At 37.7% G+C, this 18,639-nt stretch overlaps 4 protein-coding genes across 6 annotated transcripts; 2 read left to right on the forward strand and 2 right to left on the reverse strand.

The window, feature by feature from the left end:
• The first annotated feature begins 1,020 nt into the window (after positions 1 to 1,020).
• On the forward strand, positions 1,021 to 4,418 carry LOC147870248 (uncharacterized). The gene is made up of 3 exons (XM_087338315.1): positions 1,021 to 2,241; positions 2,681 to 3,114; positions 3,713 to 4,418. Exons 1-3 carry the CDS (start codon positions 2,085 to 2,087, stop codon positions 4,109 to 4,111), a joined length of 990 nt encoding a protein of 329 aa, XP_087194441.1. The 5' UTR covers positions 1,021 to 2,084; the 3' UTR covers positions 4,112 to 4,418.
• A 5,085-nt stretch (positions 4,419 to 9,503) lies between these two features.
• LOC147870249 (membrane-anchored ubiquitin-fold protein 3-like) lies at positions 9,504 to 12,595 on the forward strand. 3 transcript variants are annotated; one of them, XM_087338324.1, is made up of 4 exons: positions 9,504 to 9,638; positions 10,346 to 10,468; positions 11,016 to 11,183; positions 12,224 to 12,595. In XM_087338324.1, exons 1-4 carry the CDS (start codon positions 9,563 to 9,565, stop codon positions 12,265 to 12,267), a joined length of 411 nt encoding a protein of 136 aa, XP_087194450.1. In that variant the 5' UTR covers positions 9,504 to 9,562; the 3' UTR covers positions 12,268 to 12,595. The 3 variants fall into 3 exon arrangements, with proteins under 3 accessions (XP_087194450.1, XP_087194459.1, XP_087194467.1); XM_087338333.1 differs by having other exon boundaries at positions 9,520 to 9,638; positions 10,278 to 10,468; XM_087338341.1 differs by having other exon boundaries at positions 9,548 to 9,638; positions 10,330 to 10,468.
• A 1,306-nt stretch (positions 12,596 to 13,901) lies between these two features.
• Positions 13,902 to 14,234, reverse strand: LOC147870250 (protein ASPARTIC PROTEASE IN GUARD CELL 2-like). The gene has a single exon (XM_087330833.1). It carries the CDS (start codon positions 14,232 to 14,234, stop codon positions 13,902 to 13,904), a length of 333 nt encoding a protein of 110 aa, XP_087186959.1.
• A 2,700-nt stretch (positions 14,235 to 16,934) lies between these two features.
• LOC147870251 (uncharacterized) lies at positions 16,935 to 18,334 on the reverse strand. The gene is made up of 3 exons (XM_087338349.1): positions 18,204 to 18,334; positions 18,004 to 18,082; positions 16,935 to 17,886 (listed from the first exon to the last, which is right to left on the reverse strand). The coding sequence occupies exons 1-3, from the start codon at positions 18,249 to 18,251 to the stop codon at positions 17,135 to 17,137; spliced, it is 879 nt and encodes a 292-aa protein (XP_087194475.1). The 5' UTR covers positions 18,252 to 18,334; the 3' UTR covers positions 16,935 to 17,134.
• Positions 18,335 to 18,639: the final 305 nt, after the last annotated feature.

The following is an 18,639-nucleotide window of genomic DNA, read 5'->3' on the forward strand; positions in this document are numbered from 1 at the left end:
ATGCATCATCCATTGGGGGTGCCAGGGAGGGACCATGTGATAGTGTCTCATCTTGTCGAAATCGTTACAGAAGAAGAAACCTTACAAGACACTTGTAGGAGTACTAGTAGGAGGAGGAGGAGGAGGATGTGATTGGAATCACAAGAACTCTTGGTTTTGTTCTTACCCGAGAAGAAGAATCTAATCATTTAAAAAACTAAAGAAAATATAATAATTACATAATAAAAGGGAAAATAATAATAATAATAATAATAATAATAATAATAAATCCTCTATAAGATTAGTGAATTCAACAAAATGTACCCTTGCGTTCTATTATGTAAGTTAAGAAGAGAAAAACGAATTAATAAAAAGGTGGGGAATACAAAATAATAATTCCTAGAACATACCCTCGTATTTCCAGGAAAATGCCCTTAGGTTTTCTGTATTTCCCGAAATGCCCTGCCCCCCTTCCAGACCTCCCTCCCCTCCCGCCCCCCAAGAAAACAGAAAACCAAAAAAACTGTCTCTAGGGTGTTCAAATTGTATGAGGGGAAAATTTTAAGGCATCATACTGGGTGATGGAAAATTAGGTCACAAAATTGATTGGGTTGAGCCATGGGTGCAGGGTTGATCCATTCAAATATCTGGGTTGAATTAAGTAGGTGACATTGTGGACGGCCCATAATGTGAATTAATGTTAGAATGTGATGATAGAGAATGATTAGGGCGAAATTTTCGACGAGTGTGAATGATCAGGGTTAGGGTTTTGATGGACAGAAATTAGGGTGGAAGGGGGGGGGGGGGGGTGATAATGAGAATTAGGGTTAATTTGACGACCGCGAGCGATGAAGATGCTGATGGAGATGATGAGGATAGCTATGGCGTCAGTACAGAGAAATGCACGCACACAGAGACACAGAGAGAGAGAGAGAGAGAGAGAAAGAGAGAGACAGGAAAACACACGCTTTCTTTCTTCTTCGTCTTCTCGCTTTTCGCTTTTGTCTTTTTCTCTTCTTTCGCCCTTCCTCTTCTCTCCCAATATCTTATCTATCCTGTCTATCACTCATTTGCATCTCCCCTGTTCTAACTTCTTCTTCTTTATTCATTCATTCATTCTATCCCTAACCCTAATCCAGCCCTAATTCCAATCCCTAGCCCTAGTTTAAAATCCTTAACCATTATTCAAAATCCCTAACCATTGTTCCAAATCCCTAACCATTGTTTAAAATCCTTAATCCTACTCCGAACCCTAACCCAAGTCCTACTTCAAATCCCCTAGACCAAGGTCAAACTTCAACTCTAACTCTATTGCAAATCCCTTAACCCTAACCCTAGTTTCCTCATCCCTATCCTTACCTTAACCCAAACCCTAATTAAAATCCCTGTATCAATCATCATCTTCTTCTTCTTCTTCTTTCTTAATAGCACTCCCCTGTTTCCCCTCGCTATTTTCCCACTGTTTCTTATTTGTTGTTGCTTCTTTCCTCAGGTTTCTCGTCATATACTCTTTTCTTCTGTTTTTCCGGCTTTGCCTTTAAGTTTAACCTGAGGATTTCTTTCTGTCTTTCAACGGAGTGAAACGGAAAACATCAGAGTAATGGCTCTCTGTCTTGAGATTCCTATCGGGTTCAAGATGGCCAAGCAAGTCATACACTCTCTCCCGCATGGCAACCATCACCATGGTTTCTTCATATTTTGATCATTCTTTGCTTCTTCTTCTTCTTCTTCTTCTTCCTCCTCCTCCTCCTCCTTTCTTTCTTTTGTTATCAGAACTAGTTGTATATGAATATATATCTGTATATATTTAATCTACTCCACATGTCGTTCTTCTCATAGCTCGTATGAATATTATCTACATACCTCGTTTTGGCTGTTCTCATAGATTGTATTCATGCATCTGTCTGTCTATCTATGTTTGATCTAATCCAGTTTGCCTTTTAGTTACCGTAGATTGGATGCATCTATATGTCTATCTGGCTTTAGATTTGATCTGATCCCTGGGCCTAGCTTGTTCTCGCAACTTGTATGCATACATATCTATCTATATTCTGATCTGTATATTTGATCTAAAATCCACTTGTCCTAAGTCCATACTCCATTCCATGGCTTGGATCAATGGCGTTATCATGGGACCTTATCATTTGGACAGCATGATCCAAGCTCGAGAAGAAGATACTGCCACAAGTCTTCAATTACCTCATCATCATCAATCACTGCAAGGGTTTGTCTCGTCGTGTAATTCGACCTCCCTTCCCAAAGGTAATTAATATAACTGTCGCCCATGAGTATGAATTAAAATATACCATCCTGGTTTCCTTTGAATTCTTTTAAGATCGAACCTTAGGATTTATCATAAATGGAACAGTTTAGGAATTTAGAGACCAGCAGTTTCAGAAACGTTAAGATCTTTAGGATTTGCTCCGCATCCTCGTAGTGGAATTCAAGGGATCAAGGATGGGTTAATCATAGAATTCAAAGATTGATGATGGGTTGGTTTAAACTTTATACTCCTGTGCCTTGTTCACCCCCCAATCAGGAAACTAACTAACCATGCAAAGGATGCAAGTACTAACCATGCCCTAATCACATCCATTAACCGTGATTCACTTACTAATCACACCACTTGTGCAAATCCATTGATGCATATGTTCTCTATTATATGTTGTTAATAACTCGGGACCACATGATGACTTTGTAGCTCGACCAAGTAGAGGTCTCAATAAGAGAACCCTTGGTCGATACTCCATAAAAGATGACAATGCATTCAATGACGACGAATTGCTATACAACCTCGGTGATCATGATCTTATCGATGACATGACAACTAACGATAATCCATCCGAGAAGAGACGCCGCCTCACAATGGAGCAAGTCAACTTCTTAGAGATGAGCTTCAACAATGATCTCAAGCTCGAACCTGACCGGAAAACTGAAATTGCAAAGCAATTAGGGATTCGGCCTAGACAAGTTGCGATCTGGTTCCAAAATAGGCGAGCCCGATGGAAGAATAAGCAACTCGAACAAGACTATGATGCCTTGAAGGCCAATTATGAAGCTCTAGTTAAGGACAACGACAATAGAGCTAAGGAACATGGCGCCATTGTGGAGGAAAACATGAGGTTACTTGCTGAGGTCAAGCTAGCTAATCTTTAATTCTTCGTTTTGTTCCATTACCTTTCCATTTTTCCTTATAATCTTGCTTTTAAGCTCACAAGTGATTTTAGGCCATTTGTTTTCCATGTAATGAGATTAAATGTCCCACTTCACCTTTCTTAGAGGTTTTAGCATTACCATAAGTTTTGTAAGCAAGGTATCACACATGTGAAAACAATAGTCATCTTGGAAGATTTTGGAATCTTGGATAAATATAATCATATCATTCTAGAGTGTCCTCGAAACTTTGGGACAACCAAAACTTAAGATCTCGTGATAATTTCATTGTAAACATTAAAGAACATTCTAAAAGCTTTTGGAGGACTCCTTGATATTTTAAGGATGTGTTTCTTGACATGAGGTTCTCTTTATACTTAGTTGTGTGTGTGTGTGTGTGTGTGTGTGTGTGTGTGTATAGAGGGGACATTTCAATGTTATGAATATTTGTAGTCCTTGGAATTACATAAGCTCACACACACACGTTAGGTGGGAAAATGTCTAAAACTTATTGTAATATAACATTTGATACCATGTTTTGTCATTATCTTGCTTTCTGACATATGTCATGTGTTTATAGGTATCGCGATTAAAGAGCTTGCTAGAGAAGCAACAAATTAACATATTTTCTGATGATGCATTAATGGTTAAAAAGGAGGAGGAAACAAGTGGGAAGTCAGAGCTGACATATTACTCCCCCACAAAGTACTCTGGTGAGGATCAAAGCGATGATTCAGGGCAAAGCAATGAATCTCAACCTTCTTTGGATGAAGAAGAAGAGTTAAATCCATCGGTAAAGATAGAAGAGGAGGAAGGAGAAGGTGATGATTTGCATTTAATACAAAGTGATGATATTCTATTGTTTCATCAAATTGCAACCACCCATGGCAATGGCATGACATGCATTAATGACGATTCATACTTGATATTCAACTCATGTGAAGACCAACTGGGTGGGTTCCCATCATGGTATGGTTAATGACGTGGCTTCTTTATTATTATTATTATTATTATAGGTGAGTGTGGCAAGTATATATATCCATATGTCCTAATTATATATTGTTCAACTTGTATGTTGGAATGCATATGCATATTAGAGTAATAAATCCTTTTTCCCAATGTTTTATGAATCATTGAATTAGTAAGACAAGTTTTCATCACACTTGAGCAGTCTTGCTAAGTGGGCTATATCATTGGTCCACATGTACATATAATGTATATGTTTGTAATACGTTGGAAAGAAGTGGATTCAAGAATCATTCAAGAATGACAAGACTCTTTTTCTAGGTTGTTTCAAATTGGCATATCATATGTGGAGAGAAATGTTTCAAGAGGTAATATAGCACATCTACATTCTTTCCCACTCTCTTACAATTACACACAAAATCTACTAACTTCTATAGTCAAGGTGGTATTTTGTTCTCCATGGCCTTGAGCCATCATCATTGAGATGCAAGATGTACGTATATAAGCTCATTACTCTCCTCCACGGTAAGAGACGTTGTTCCCTTGATATACCTTTCATGCCTTTTTTCTCTATAACAAAGATATCCAAGGACACCTATAAGTGCATTAGCCCTCAGAATGAATTTACAAGTTGCCATCTTGACCTAGCCTAAACTTTTTTTTAAAATGGTCCAAGATGCTTAGCTCAATGAAGAGTAGTTTAGGACGATTAGATTTTTAAATGAATAGTCCAAGATACTCATAACCAGGAAGAGAGGTGTTAATGTGTTCTTGAAAGATATTGCACAAAGACAAGTCAATCAACATTAGGGATCATGTTTTTCTCATCTAAACTTAGTAGTGCAAATTCTTGATTCTAGCACACATGCTTCTAATTTACTTGGATAAAGCCACTCACGTATTTGTTTCCTCTAATTCCATCACTCGAAGACTCAAATTTTGATGAAACAATGTTGGGGCCCCATCAAGGAGATGCCATCCAAATTGGGATAAATTTTAATTATTGTCAAAACTCAGGGGGATCAATGAGACACTATTTCAAACTTGAAACAATAAGTTGGAGATGTTTGTCCTAAGCGGATAAAAATGGGAGAATTTTTGAAACTTGATTGATACTTTGCATGATAAATTCTCCAATTTAACAATGGAATTCTTAGGTAAATCATAAAGCTACTTTGTCATATCCTTATAATGAAGAACTAAACACTTCTATTAGTTTTTATCATATTAGGTATTGCTAGCGAGACAATAATGTTGAATATATGACCTTTTATCTTCATAAAATTATAAATTAAACAAAATATTCGAAGCTAATGCACAATGTGAGAGCATATAAGACATCCTCATCAATTTGATGTAAGAGTTCTAAAGTTTTACTACATACATGTAATGGTGTATTAGTACAACACCGATTTTGGAAACATAAGGTCCTAAATTCTATGTTGTGTCTATTACATGTGCCTAATAGATTATTTATATTCATGCAAGTTGCTCAGACAACTACAAATCATAGTTCACAATCTCATTTGAGATAGGGTGAAGAAGGCAGAGATTTATTATTGATTTATTATTGTCCTTAGAGGTAAATTATGCCCTATTTTATTTTATTTTATTCCATAAAAAATATCCTCCATTGGTATTAAAATTGAAGGAACAATATACATATATTGTCTTGCATCTGTTCAAAACTAATACAACACCACCTCGGCATATCCATAGTCTCTATAGCCTCTTTTGAGTGCATTCCCTGAGACGATATTTGAAACCATAATTATGCCCGATTTTATTTGAGTGCCTGTGGATTTGGTAACCAACCTTACTAATGAACTATGCAATAGAGAGTGCCCCCTAAGCAACATCGTTGGACAAGATTGGGGTTTACAATCCGGAGGAAACAAACTCACTTGTGATTGAAGGTGGATCATTGTAGTAGAGTGTGATACAATGAGGGGTGGAATGAATGTAAATATTCATCTTTGCACCACCCAATTTGTTGTTTATTTTGGCTTTTAGTCACATATATTAGCTAGCTAGTTAAAAATATGTTTTGGCCTCTTCCCAATTTTCAGATGAGGCCACATAATGAAGATAAATCGAAATGTGAAATTATTGCCTCATACATTATATAATAGACATACCACAAGATAAAGCAAAATGTAAATTTGTTGTCTTTATACATGATAAATAAGCATACCACTTAATGTAGATACAATAAACATTAGATGGACCCACACATTATTAGTTTACGTTCACTCTATTGTATTACATGTTGAAGTGGAACTACCAAGCATAAGCTATTGAAGTGTTGATTGAGGCCCACAATCCAATTGCCACCCTCCACTCAATGTGACTTAGTAGATGACATCCAAACTTGATTGCATCCCTATTTCTTGATTCCCTTCCTAGGTTTGAGTGGAGTTGTGCAAGGGGTGTCAACATTGCGGATTCTCATTTGCCAACACCACAAGGGTGAAGCTCCCAAAGGGATGCGTCTAAAACTAATTACAATTTCCTCTCCAAGCACAATAGGTGCGATAGGCCTCAAAATACTAGACTTGTATTATGATCAAAACATTCAATAGACAATTCACCCTTGTTACACTAGCACTATGCCCATAATGAATTCAACTCTTATGATTGGGTTATGAAGGTTGCATAATATTTTGGCATTTGACATGCCTATCGGATCTCTTGTTTGTTCCTACTTTCATCTTCCTTGCATGCATTTGTAAAGATGATCCTTGGGTTCCATGACCAATTTGATAGTGAGACTTATGTGCCTAGCATACCAAGTTGTGTGTTCTATAAATGAAATATGTGGATCATAGGATCATACACTATCAACCTTTGTCATTTCTCCATAAGATTGCATCTATTTATATGCCTTTTGATAACTTGGTTATGATAGTCTGAAAGGTGTTCTAGAATTTATGTCATCTAGTATCATGTCCTCCTAAATGTAGCATACCATTATATAAAGTTGGGTTGCTTTCCCCCTAACCGAGGAGCGTAGCCATGCATTTACTTCCTCAACATTATGGTCCTAGTTAGACATGGTTCAGCCTATTTTTTATCCGCATTTAGATATGGGTGGTGTACTGAAACAAATCCTCCCCATGATAGAGAGTGAGAGAGTTATATGAAAAGATAAAGAAAAAAAGGTTTTTAAAAGGACCCCATGCATTGAACTAAAACCTACGTATGATATGTGGCCAAGTTCTGAACAAGGACCAAACGCGAACTCGATAATTTTGCTACTTTTGATTTTACAATTTAAGTAAAATAACACGTCCAAAGATTCAAAGTTTATGGCCCAAGACCCATAAGCGCAAGGGTTTAGAAGAGATATGAGATAAGATATAGGGACATGACCAAAATTAAGGAGGTAATTTGAATGTACGTTCTCTCTACTCAAGGGCAACACAATATGGAGAGTGGAAGAATGAATCTTACACCCAACAACAAAGTAATGGGGAATATGCGTACTTGTCTTACATTTGTACATTCCCAAGGCCACACACCAATTAATGATATATCCCCCAACTCTAGGTCTTAGTACTTTATTCCCCATGCACTCCATCTAAACTTTGAGAGTCATGTATACATAAGGCCATTTTTGTATGAGAGATGGTTGTTGTGACGATGAAAACATATTTAAAATATTTCTAGAAAATATATATGAGGGGGTTTAATGTGTGATTGGGTATATAACACATGATCAATGAGCAAACTATCACATGTAAGCCGAGGAGTCTCTAACAAAATGAGGTTTGCTACTTCAGATCTGTTTGCAACTGTTTCTGTTGGGATGGTGAATCTTCTTACAGAGACGGAAATCTTCTTACACCTGACACATATGATTGGAAAGACGGAGGACATGGAATATCATGTGAAATATAAGTTTTCTATGGAGTTCTGTTCTAAGAGCCCGAAATTTTGTTTTCTGCAGCAGATCACTGGAATCAATGCTGTGTTTTATGGCTGTTTTTTTTTTCCCAACAGTTTTTACAAATACTAGAATCATTTCAGATATACTGGTGGAGATGAAACAATATTATGTACTATTTGTATACTGCCTCCGGGCTTTTTATTAATACCAATGGAGCATATGTTTTATGGTAAAAAATGAGGTTTGCTACTTTGCCATAACTTGCCTTAGAGAGAGAGAGAGAGAGAGAGAGAGAGATCAACCACAATATTTAGATTGTTGCAAATAGAGAGAAGTTGATTTGACAACCATGATAGCCTTCTCACTAAGGCTTGGTTGCCAACGAGACTTAGACACTGATCAATCATTGCCTTTAGCCAATAGTCTATCTTGTTATAGTCATTGAAATACCTTGATTATTAGAATTTTTACATAATGGAGAATTGGGATGTCATTGAGTTTGGAGGATCATATGTTACATGCGATAGGAGATAACATTGTAAAAGGTGAGGATTACACATGATGCACGATGATCGATGCATAAGGGGTTATGCTTATAATAATTGATCACCCATATAAATGTTTTGGCTCCTTGATGACGTTACATTTTTTAGAGTTATTGTCGTCCCTAGGCTAGATGGAGGGGATCCATGGACAATTTGGTTAATTGACCACCAAATACTTATTCCTCGCGTGTGGACTAATGGGATGTACTTAGGAGTTTGTTTGGAGGGTCTTGTTGGTTCATTTGTTTTTTTTAATTTTGCTAAAACAACATCGTATCATAAATGGTACGTGTCTCTTTTGTATGATGCTTTTATGATGCCCAATTGCAAGGCCTATATGGAGAATTTATTTCTGGCATTTGGATTTCAATTTTCGATCACGAGCATTACAGTATTAGTAGACCTTGGCTCAATTTTGATAGCCATTTCTCATGTTCCATCTCCGGAATTTAACCTCGATTCATTGTCTGTCGTCATAATCCACCACTGCGCTTTATTATCATTACTACTATCATGCCATTCTTACAACGTGGCATTTTGGTTCATTCCTTGCTAGGGCCAATGGCATGATTGATGGGGTACAAACGATGCTAGTTTGTTTGTTTTTCGTCTTGGATCAACAACAGGGTACTGGGAGACATGATGGCATTTGCCGGAAAAGGCTCGGCATAGGGCAAAATCTGACATTGGTTGGGTTATGGTGTGATGGCACAGGAAGTGGACCCGACCCGACCCGACCCTACCGACAAACTTGCATGTGTATTGTAAGTAACATGGTTCTATAGCAGACGCACTTCCTTTACCGGGAACTCTGTAAAGAATATCAAACGATTTGAATGGAAGTTGTTTGTTTTGTTTCCTATGCCATATATACCTACATTATACATACATACATACATACATACATTATACATACATACATCATACATACAAAGAGCCAAGAGCCAGGAGGCGATGAAAAGAAGTTTCTTTCTTTCCTTCCGGGAGAGAGAAGGACCGGGAGCGAGAGACACACAGACAGACGATATGAATGGAAGTTTGTCTCTCTCTGAAGAGGGACTCCGAAACTAGGTTCTCAACATCTCTGCGCAGACGCCATCTCTACAGTAAGCTCTCTCTCTCTCTCTCTCTCTCTCTCTCTCTCTCTCTCTCTCTCTCGCTAGTTTTAGATCTTAGTTTTTCTATCTTTCTTTGCTATATATATTGTTCTTCTCCTTCCTTCGTTTTTCCTCTGAAATTTCTGTTTTATAGTGCCTCTGAATATTTCAATTCTCGGAATATCCCCGGACAGTAGAAAAAATTCGTGACAAATTTGGTTATGTTGTAACCATAAAACATTGAATTGGAAGGAAGAAATTAATACTGGGATTCATCAGATTTTGTCGATTATTGTGAAAGGCTATTGTTTATTTATCCAAGCTTATTTCAGCGTAATTTAGCAAAAGCAAAGACCTGTCTTTCGATTTTGCAATGAAACATTTTTCTTGTGTGGATTTTCGTAAACCAAATTTGATTTGAAAAGAAGATAGTATAATAAGAGATTTTTTTTCCTATCATTTAAGTTAGTTTTATGAGAAGTATATGATTCCTTTATCTCAACTTCCAGAAAGAAGAGACTTTCTTCTCTCTCTCTCTCACTCCCACCTTCTCTTTTGTTTAAAGAAAACATTCTTGTGTCAGGATTGTTAAATGAGATTTAATTTGAGTGAGCTTGTAATGAATTATAAAAAGACATTATTTTTCAGGATTGTAAAATAGAATTTGGTTTGAAAAAGAGATTATAAATAAATTGTAAAGACATTGGGAATGGCAGCTGAAGAGCTATTAGAGCTCAAATTCCGCCTTTATGATGGTACTGATATTGGACCTAACAAATATGCGCCGGAAACAAGTGTTCTTACCCTGAAAGAAGCCATTCTTTCTCAGTGGCCAAAAGGTACGACATATGTTTTTAACCGTTATTCGCAAACTATGATTCAAAATGGTAGAATAAAAGGAAATTTTCATTTTAAAATCATATAATCATAGAGGCGTAAGTTGTAGTTTCTTCTATTATTGGTGCTAAAGTTTGGTGCAAATTTTATTTACTAAACTAAGCCAAGAGTTGCCTAACTGTTTGTGTATGAAGTTCTAGAAATGGGTTTATGAGGCAAGAGGCATCTTCCTTGCACAATATTAAGTGACAGAAGTCCTTTTTATGGGAATAGGTTAGTTAATAGAATATTTTTCAGTTTTGTATCCCTAATTTTCATAAATGATTTCATAATCTTGCAGTGCAGCTCCACTTTTCGACTCTTTATAGCATGTAGGATATCCCGAACCTAGTTACTGTAGGTTGCATATTTTGAGCTAAAAGGCAACCTGAATGCATCTAACCACTTCCATTTAGGTACAATAGGCAGATTCATATTACTGTTTTGTTGTAGTTAGATTGCAGATTAGTTTGACTATTTTGTGCTAATTGAGTGTCATCATGTCCCCAGAGAAAGAAAATGGTCCTAGGACTATAAGTGATATGAAGTTGATAAATGCGGGTAAAATTCTAGAGAATAACAAAACCTTAGCTGAATCAAGGGTGCTGATTGGCGAACTTCTTGGAGGAACAATTACGATGCATGTGGTTGTGAGTCAACCGGATTTCGAAAAAGGGGGTAAGTATATTTATATTCATAGTTAATGAGACACTTCCGGATTATACAAATTTCATCATGATGTTTGTGTTCAGAGTTCTGATATGCTGTGTTACATTTGAGTGGAAGTTGAATCTCTTAAATTGTGCTTGTATCATTGTTTTTCCCAAATAGAAAAGGTCAAACTTCACCACTGGCGTCAGATATTAAATTAGGCTTCAATATTTGTTCCACTTGACACTTTCTCGAAGAAGGCTTGTTTTTGTTTCTATCTTTTTGATGCTTTATTGTGATTTATATGTATCTATAAACCCCCCAAAAAGTAATGATAACTGGCAATTATCTAAAGAGTGATTGTTACATTTTTCACTGACTTTTTACTAATAAGCAAGCTAATCCCACATGGAAGCATGTATGTACATTGAAGTTCTTTCATCTTAGAGTGACCATTTGGGATAGATTTAAGATTAATCGTTTGTCCTTGTTTTCTTGACAATAATATTTCTTAAGTGTGCCCATATGACCACTTGGGCTATCTTTAGTCTGTATGGCCAGTTGGGCTGTATTTTTATTTGCAGATTCAAATCATTTTCATATTTGTTCCTAACATCTATAACTTACAGAGTTCCACATAGGCATAGTACTGGAAAATGTCAATTTTCTTTCCTAATTTCCCATTGAATAAATTTTGCGAGAAAAAAAAGTAAATAAATTATTGTTTTTATTAAAATTTCAAAAAAAAATTCATCCTTTTGTTGTAACTAGTGGCACTTCTTAATTTTTCTTGCACTCTGTTTTCTTCCATCCTTCAATCATACCAAAACATGTCTTTTGGGGAATGGTATGCTATGAAGTTCAAATTTGTTTTTAGATATTTAAAGATTGTCTTGTTGCAGCTTAATATCGTAATTAATACTTGGCTAATGAGACAAAAGAAATATATTTCGTGCGCTGATGTCCAAAAATTGAGTTAGATAGTTGAACAATGTTTCTTTATAAATGATTTTATGCAATTTCAGTTTCAATCAATAAATTTACAATTTCCTCAATTTGTTAAGCAGGTTCATTAGGGAAGAAGGGCTGTGCATCATGTTGCATACTTTGACATCTTTTTTCACTCAATGTCATCTGGATGGAGTGGGATTGGGATTGAAGAAAAGGAGCATCAGGACCCATGCTGTAATTATTTAACTATCGCAACTGTTGCATGGCACCTGCTCCCATAGCCATCGTGAGTTAAGTCAAAATGACCCACTATTTTGTTGTGAAGATGTTTGTCATGGAGTTGGACTTGTAAATCATTTGAGAGCGGTTCATGAGAATTTAAATTGAGATCATTGATCTTGTTAGTAGTAGCTGTAGGACTCATCTCCAAAAAGCTAGTCACATATGTGTAAAGAAAAAATAGATTAGCCTCATAAATATAGCTTCAATGAGGTTACAATATGTGCTTGTAGTGGTGCTCAAACATGAGCTATTGCAATAATTTGTGTTGTCTTTCATTCTTCTTGACATTTGTGCAATTCTAAAGAGGATTGAGTAGGGAAACTCATTTATCACGCACTAATTTAAAAGATCATACATACAACATACATGCAAAAGATCTTGTCCTTGGTTAAATCAAATGATGCAACCTTGTTGCAAGAGTGACAAAACTCTGTGTTTCATCAACCAATAGAAACTTGAATCACCAATACCAATCATACTTAGTGTCAGGGGTAGTGATGTATTTGGTGTTCTTAAATATTTAAAAATCACGCCTGAATTAGTCAAGCAAAAAAATTAGATATAATAGTGTATGAGAGAGAGAGAGAGAGAGAGAATGTAAAGATTAGGAAATTACAACCATCTTTAGATGCTTTGCTCATTTATCCATTTCAAGGTAGCAATGTACATAGATGCATCTTCCCTTTTTGGATTCTAAACCACAATATTTGCTTAACAAAAGACAGGAAGACTTAACAAAAACTCAACTAACAATCTTCGGAGATGCCAAGGACATGTAGTTATACATCTTTGTAAACTGAATCTCTCATTAAACTGACCACCCATACTTAAGCCCCAAGAAGATAACCTAGAGTTTTCTTGTTTCTTTAGGCTGCAAGCTTACATACATCCCTACCTTTTCTAAAATTCCAAGAAATCCATGTAACAACACAGTTAGATGATTTCCCCCTTTGCTTGTTTTACATAGTTACTGTTATCTTATGTGTCGAGACTATTCTAACTTGTGTTGCAGACTATAATCAGTGATTAGAACACACTTTTGTTTCAACGTTTGAAAGAAATTTTCATCGGCTTGAAAAACTGTGGCTATGTTCCAGCCAATTCAAATGATATTACTTCAAAAAACTTATGGTTAAATAGTTTATACGTTCATGATTTATCATTAATTCTGAACATGATGCGGTACCTATTACCTTGCCATACACACCCAATTATCATTGTCAAGTTTCATGAGTTGCTTAAAAATGTTTTATAAGATTTGGTGTAGATGATGAGCTTAAACCTTGACTAAGTGTGACTTGAACCTTCATTATGTTGGTCTATATTTTCCTTAAATCTTAGCATACATTAAGAGATCTTGATTAGTGCCTAAAACCAAAACGATAAATTGTTTTACTTAGCTAAAACCTTGATTTCATGTAGCCACATCAAGCATTCATTAATCAAGTGTTTGTAACCCTTCATTACATACATTGTGAGGTAAAACTTTCATTTGAGGTCATTAAGGATATATCAACAATAGCTGGGTGTGAAGGTGAGACGAGAGGTGCTAGAGCTGAAGGAGAGAAGGAAACCTTGCTGTTGAATGTTTCCAAGTATAGATAAACCCCATGATGGAGCAAATGCAAGGCAATAAGTTGCGGCATCATCATCGATACCGATAAGGTAATTCGCAGTGGGAAGGCTAATTGTAAGGCTAATTGTAGCTGTAGATGGGGCTGAATTCTTGCTGCCTATCCTGCCAGGGGCATTGTCTGTCCCCATTTCCACCAAATGGAGGTCAATAGTCGGCACACTGACCAACACCATCCCCGAGAGGTCGTAGCAAGTGTCAAATATCTCCATTCCTCCATCCACAAGCCTCAAATCTGTTGCTGCCTCCTGAAACGCCTCTCTCAATGTCGTAGGCGACCTATTCGAGCCGAGTCACTGTCGTCCCTGAATCCACCACAACACCGCCTTCACTGTTCTCCGACAACCCCCGTATCGCCGATGATATGGGCAGCCGTCTTCCTCCCACACTGATCCCTTCCAACTCAATGTAGTAGAAGGTGTCCATCCTCTGGTTCCGTAATAGCGGTGTACTCACAGACTGTCGGTCATCTGTAGGCGTGTTTTCGCTGGATCCTGGATCGCCCGAGTTATTCAATCCGAATGCCAGAGTTCCTCCTCCATATCCCATCGCCGGAAGACAGTATGCAAAATTGCGATGGGAAGGACATGCTGCCAGCCCCAAGCCCGAGCAAGCCAGCAGAGACACTGAACCGCCCCTCATTATCATGCCCGCATCCGATCCCTATCCCTGACACCACTGCCCCACTGGAGAAGGTGAGCATCTCGGTCACTAGGTTCCCAACCTTGAATGACCCGTCGCCATATTGGACCTCGTACGTGAAGCTCTGGATGCAGGTGTGGAGCGGGAGGTGGGCACAGAGTGGCGAGGTGCACAAGATTGGGCGGAAGGACGAGGAGGCAGAAGGCCGGAAAATGGGGTCAGGTTGGGGGTAGCATTGATTACAAAGAGCACATTGCAACCATGTGAGGTCACTAGCAGTGTCCAGGATCATGTAGGTGGGCAAGGGATTTTCACGAGGTACTCACCGCTGCCGCGGTTTGCACCAGACGAGACCAGACTATTGATCGGTGGTGGTGGTGGTGATGATGAGGGGCGGTGCCGGTGCCGGTGCCATTGGCAGTGTTGATCAAGCGATCCATGAAATGTAGTGGTCAGACCTGGCAGCATGGCTGCAGATGATAAGGTTGGTTCTATTGGGGCAACAAGGGGTAATGATCCGGCACGAGGGCTTCCTGAACCCATCCTTAACAATGACAAATTTTCACGGGCCCGCCTCACGGCACCAAATATAGCTTCCACTTTCCCCTTATCTCGCTTCAAACGATCCATCCTTATACTTGCTATATGAGTCTTCATGTGATTGCTCAAGGATTGCACTGATGATGGCACTATCACCACGCTATCCAAGACCTCAGTATGCCATGTCCACGTTGCATTAATTCTTTTAAGTGAGAGATTATAGGCAGTGTGGGATCCTCTTCTAGCATCTCCAAAGATCTCTAACTTTACAAACTGTTGGTACCTATAGGGAGGTTTATTGGTTTGACTAAGCTTATGAGCTATGGTAGCACAATGAGCAGTAAGTCTTAGAAGGGACAAGAGCAAAGAAACCATTGCCAACTTGAACTTTTCCATACAAGCTGCAATGGAGAATAAAAGGATTGAAACAAAAGGCCTGGAATCTTGAAGAAGAAGAAGAAGAAGAAGAAGCTTGTTTTGATAATGAACAAAATGCTGTTGGCTTAGGAATTCCAAAGAGCACCTTTTCCAAATCAAACATAAGAATCTCTTTATTTTATTGCCTTCCAAATGCATCATGATAAAGAGGAACAAAAAGGTCCAAAGAACACCTCTTCCAAATCAAGCATAAGAATCTCTTTATTTTATAGCCTTCGAAATGCGCCATAATAAAGAGGAGCAAAAGGAGTGCCTCTTCATTAAAAAGTCTATTCCTCAATATCTTAAATCCTAAAACCTTTTTATTTCTTAATTTCCTATTTGTAAAGACACTTACAGTTAGCCAATCATCAAAGCCACTTACAGTTTAATCTACCTCACTCATTTTTAAGTCCAATCTGACTCCAGCTACATTTTAAATTATCTACCTGGTTGACAGTCATCACAAACATAAGGATCCCAATCAGAACTGAATTCACTTCAGGTTTCATCAATTGCTCTTTGGTATTTACAATTAATACTCAGGTTAGTTTCACACCTAGAATTCATATGCTTCCATGTTAAGTTATTCATGACTATTCATGGAGTTCTTCACAAACTAGAACACTTGGTCGAATCCCTACTCAGCTGATGAGTTGTGCAAACAAGGTCTACCATTAGCCTCACAACTCTTCATACAACGGCAACGTCAATGTCACTACATGCAGATGCAATCCCATCAAAACCCCTTATAAACAGTTGTATTATACACATAATAAGAAAACCACAATTGTTTTATGATGTGAAGATTTAAACTATTTTCTCACTAGGACAATCATTGTTAATGAGTAATTGATAAGAAGGGTACACAAATAGTAAAGAGATATTGATATTAATCTTTCCTCATTTTTATTGTAAAACTGCACAAAGTAATCAACCACAATGTTCCTTCAAGAATATGACACATAAATAGCTCCTGAGAGAATCATGTGTATATATAATACATGACTCAAAAGTCCTCTATGGCACCAAAAGAATTGTTTTCACATAGAACCTGTAGAATTGACAAACATTCTCAAAGCTCAACAATTTTACAACGGAGAGAGTTACCACAAACACACCCCTAGATATATGTTACTTCTCATTTCACTATAACAATGCAAAAACTAGTTGATCTTGATGTTCCTAAGAAAATGGGACAGCTAAGATATATATTATTACTTTCCTGGAAGATCTAATATGACCACAGAATCAAAACAATGTTTTTTGCATATTGTGTGTGGAGCTGTTAATAAACTCTCAATGCTCAAGAATTTGTAAAGAATATTATAAATATGCATTACAATTGATATACATAGATAAGAGACCTATTAGCATGCCATACAGGTTCTCCTCAGAGGCTCAATATCACAGGGGGAGAGACATATAACAGAAACAAGATACAGAGGAAAATGTCATATAGAGGCATGCAACAAAGATGATAAGGTTGAATTACCAATGTACAAGGAGAGCATTAGCATTGGTGGGTGACACACTTGTCAATGTGGAATCGGGTCTCCTCAAATCGGATGCAAGTACAAGCATCATGAGTGGTAGTGACACGGGTGCGAAACATGACACTGTGGGAAGCATCATAAGAGGATCGTTCAGAAACCAGGGTGTCACCACGCACAAGGGGCCGCTTAATGGATGGTGGAGGAAGACCAATGAAGCTAGTTCCAGAGACACCAGAACCTGGCACAGATGGAACTGAGGGCTTCCACTTGGGTCCTAATGGTTTCTTGTCTGGATCTGTAATGCCCCCCTTAATAGGAGGAAGTTCAGATGCTGGGTTTTCTCCCTTACTTAGGGGGCATTGGCTTGATGAGTTGTCATGAGCACCATTAGATAGGGGTTCTTCACATACCGCTTTTCTCTTTATCTTCGTCTTCTCACAAACAACATCACCATGGGTATTACCATCATCGTTACCAGCATTGCAAGTCTTCAGTTCCTTATTATTTTTCTTATTCTCTTTCTGCTTTGCATCCTCGTCCTTATTTTCCATAGCTGTCCGGTCTCTACAGCCCTCTTCTTCTTCATTTTTTTCTTCTTCCTTTGCATTATCCTTCTTGCTCTGGATAATTTGCAATGGTATATGAACCTCCAAGACCTCTGACATAGGTTTCCTTTGCTTTGCTTTTCTCAATACCTCTTCTTCATCCATCTCTTCTCCACTCACAATCACCACCATTTGATCCTTCCCTACCATAACTTCCTTAACTCCTGCTTCCATGTAAACCTCTTCTCTCAGTAAAACCCTAACCCGCATATACAAACATAGTAAACCCTAATGTGTAGGCAACGTACATTAAGTCCTGCTATTTTTAATGTTTATTTTACCTGCAACTCGCTTCAAATCTTTGCAAATACGAGATCTGCAACCTTCACAGCATCGGAGATCGACCTTGAGCGAGATCTTCTGAAAAGAGGTATAAGAAGAAAAGGAAACGAGTTAGGGTTTGTTTTCACCACACACACAAGAAATATATAGATGAAACATTCTTCGTTATTTATCCCTGCATCCAAATTAGGGTTCTCACCATGGCTTCACGTACAACTTCTTCTTCGTCTTTCTGAAGCTCCACCATTTCTCTGTTAATAGGATCTTCTTTTCGGAAATGTCACTTACTACAGTGGAATGATTTTTGGAAATACCAATAGTACCCTTGGTAATTTTCAGAAATATCAAAACTACCCTTCCAGGTTTAAACTTTATCTTCTTCTTCTTCTACTATTCGGAAATGTCACAACTACGCTTAGTGGTTTTTGGAAATATCAAAACCAGCTTTGTCCCGAAATATCAATACCGCCCTTAGTGCACTTTTAGAAAAATTTGATGATGCAAACCCTTGGTGGTTCGTGATTTTGGAAATATTAACATTGCCCTTGCTTGGTTTTGGAAATCTCAATCGTAGCCTCGCAAGATTCCATAAAGGAATCCAAAAGGTATTTGCAAAGTTGAATGGAGGAATAATC

The sequence above is a fragment of the Azolla caroliniana genome, unplaced genomic scaffold, assembly GCF_043228905.1.
Source record: "Azolla caroliniana isolate FFs.n. ecotype wild unplaced genomic scaffold, voAzoCaro1.0.p SCAF_1, whole genome shotgun sequence".
Classification (NCBI taxonomy): Eukaryota; Viridiplantae; Streptophyta; class Polypodiopsida; order Salviniales; family Salviniaceae; genus Azolla; species Azolla caroliniana.

Coding starts and splice junctions, on each gene's coding strand:
- LOC147870248 (XM_087338315.1), top strand. CDS start 2,085: ATGGCTTGGATCAATGGCGTTATCATGGGACCTTATCATTTGGACAGC. Junction 2,242..2,680: donor TTCGACCTCCCTTCCCAAAG/GTAATTAATATA, acceptor ATGACTTTGTAG/CTCGACCAAGTAGAGGTCTC. Junction 3,115..3,712: donor ACATGAGGTTACTTGCTGAG/GTCAAGCTAGCT, acceptor ATGTGTTTATAG/GTATCGCGATTAAAGAGCTT.
- LOC147870249 (XM_087338324.1), top strand. CDS start 9,563: ATGGAAGTTTGTCTCTCTCTGAAGAGGGACTCCGAAACTAGGTTCTCA. Junction 9,639..10,345: donor GCGCAGACGCCATCTCTACA/GTAAGCTCTCTC, acceptor TGGGAATGGCAG/CTGAAGAGCTATTAGAGCTC. Junction 10,469..11,015: donor TCTTTCTCAGTGGCCAAAAG/GTACGACATATG, acceptor TCATGTCCCCAG/AGAAAGAAAATGGTCCTAGG.
- LOC147870250 (XM_087330833.1), bottom strand. CDS start 14,234: ATGGAGATATTTGACACTTGCTACGACCTCTCGGGGATGGTGTTGGTC.
- LOC147870251 (XM_087338349.1), bottom strand. CDS start 18,251: ATGGTGGAGCTTCAGAAAGACGAAGAAGAAGTTGTACGTGAAGCCATG. Junction 18,083..18,203: donor AAGTTGTACGTGAAGCCATG/GTGAGAACCCTA, acceptor ACCTCTTTTCAG/AAGATCTCGCTCAAGGTCGA. Junction 17,887..18,003: donor AGATTTGAAGCGAGTTGCAG/GTAAAATAAACA, acceptor ACATGGAAGCAG/GAGTTAAGGAAGTTATGGTA.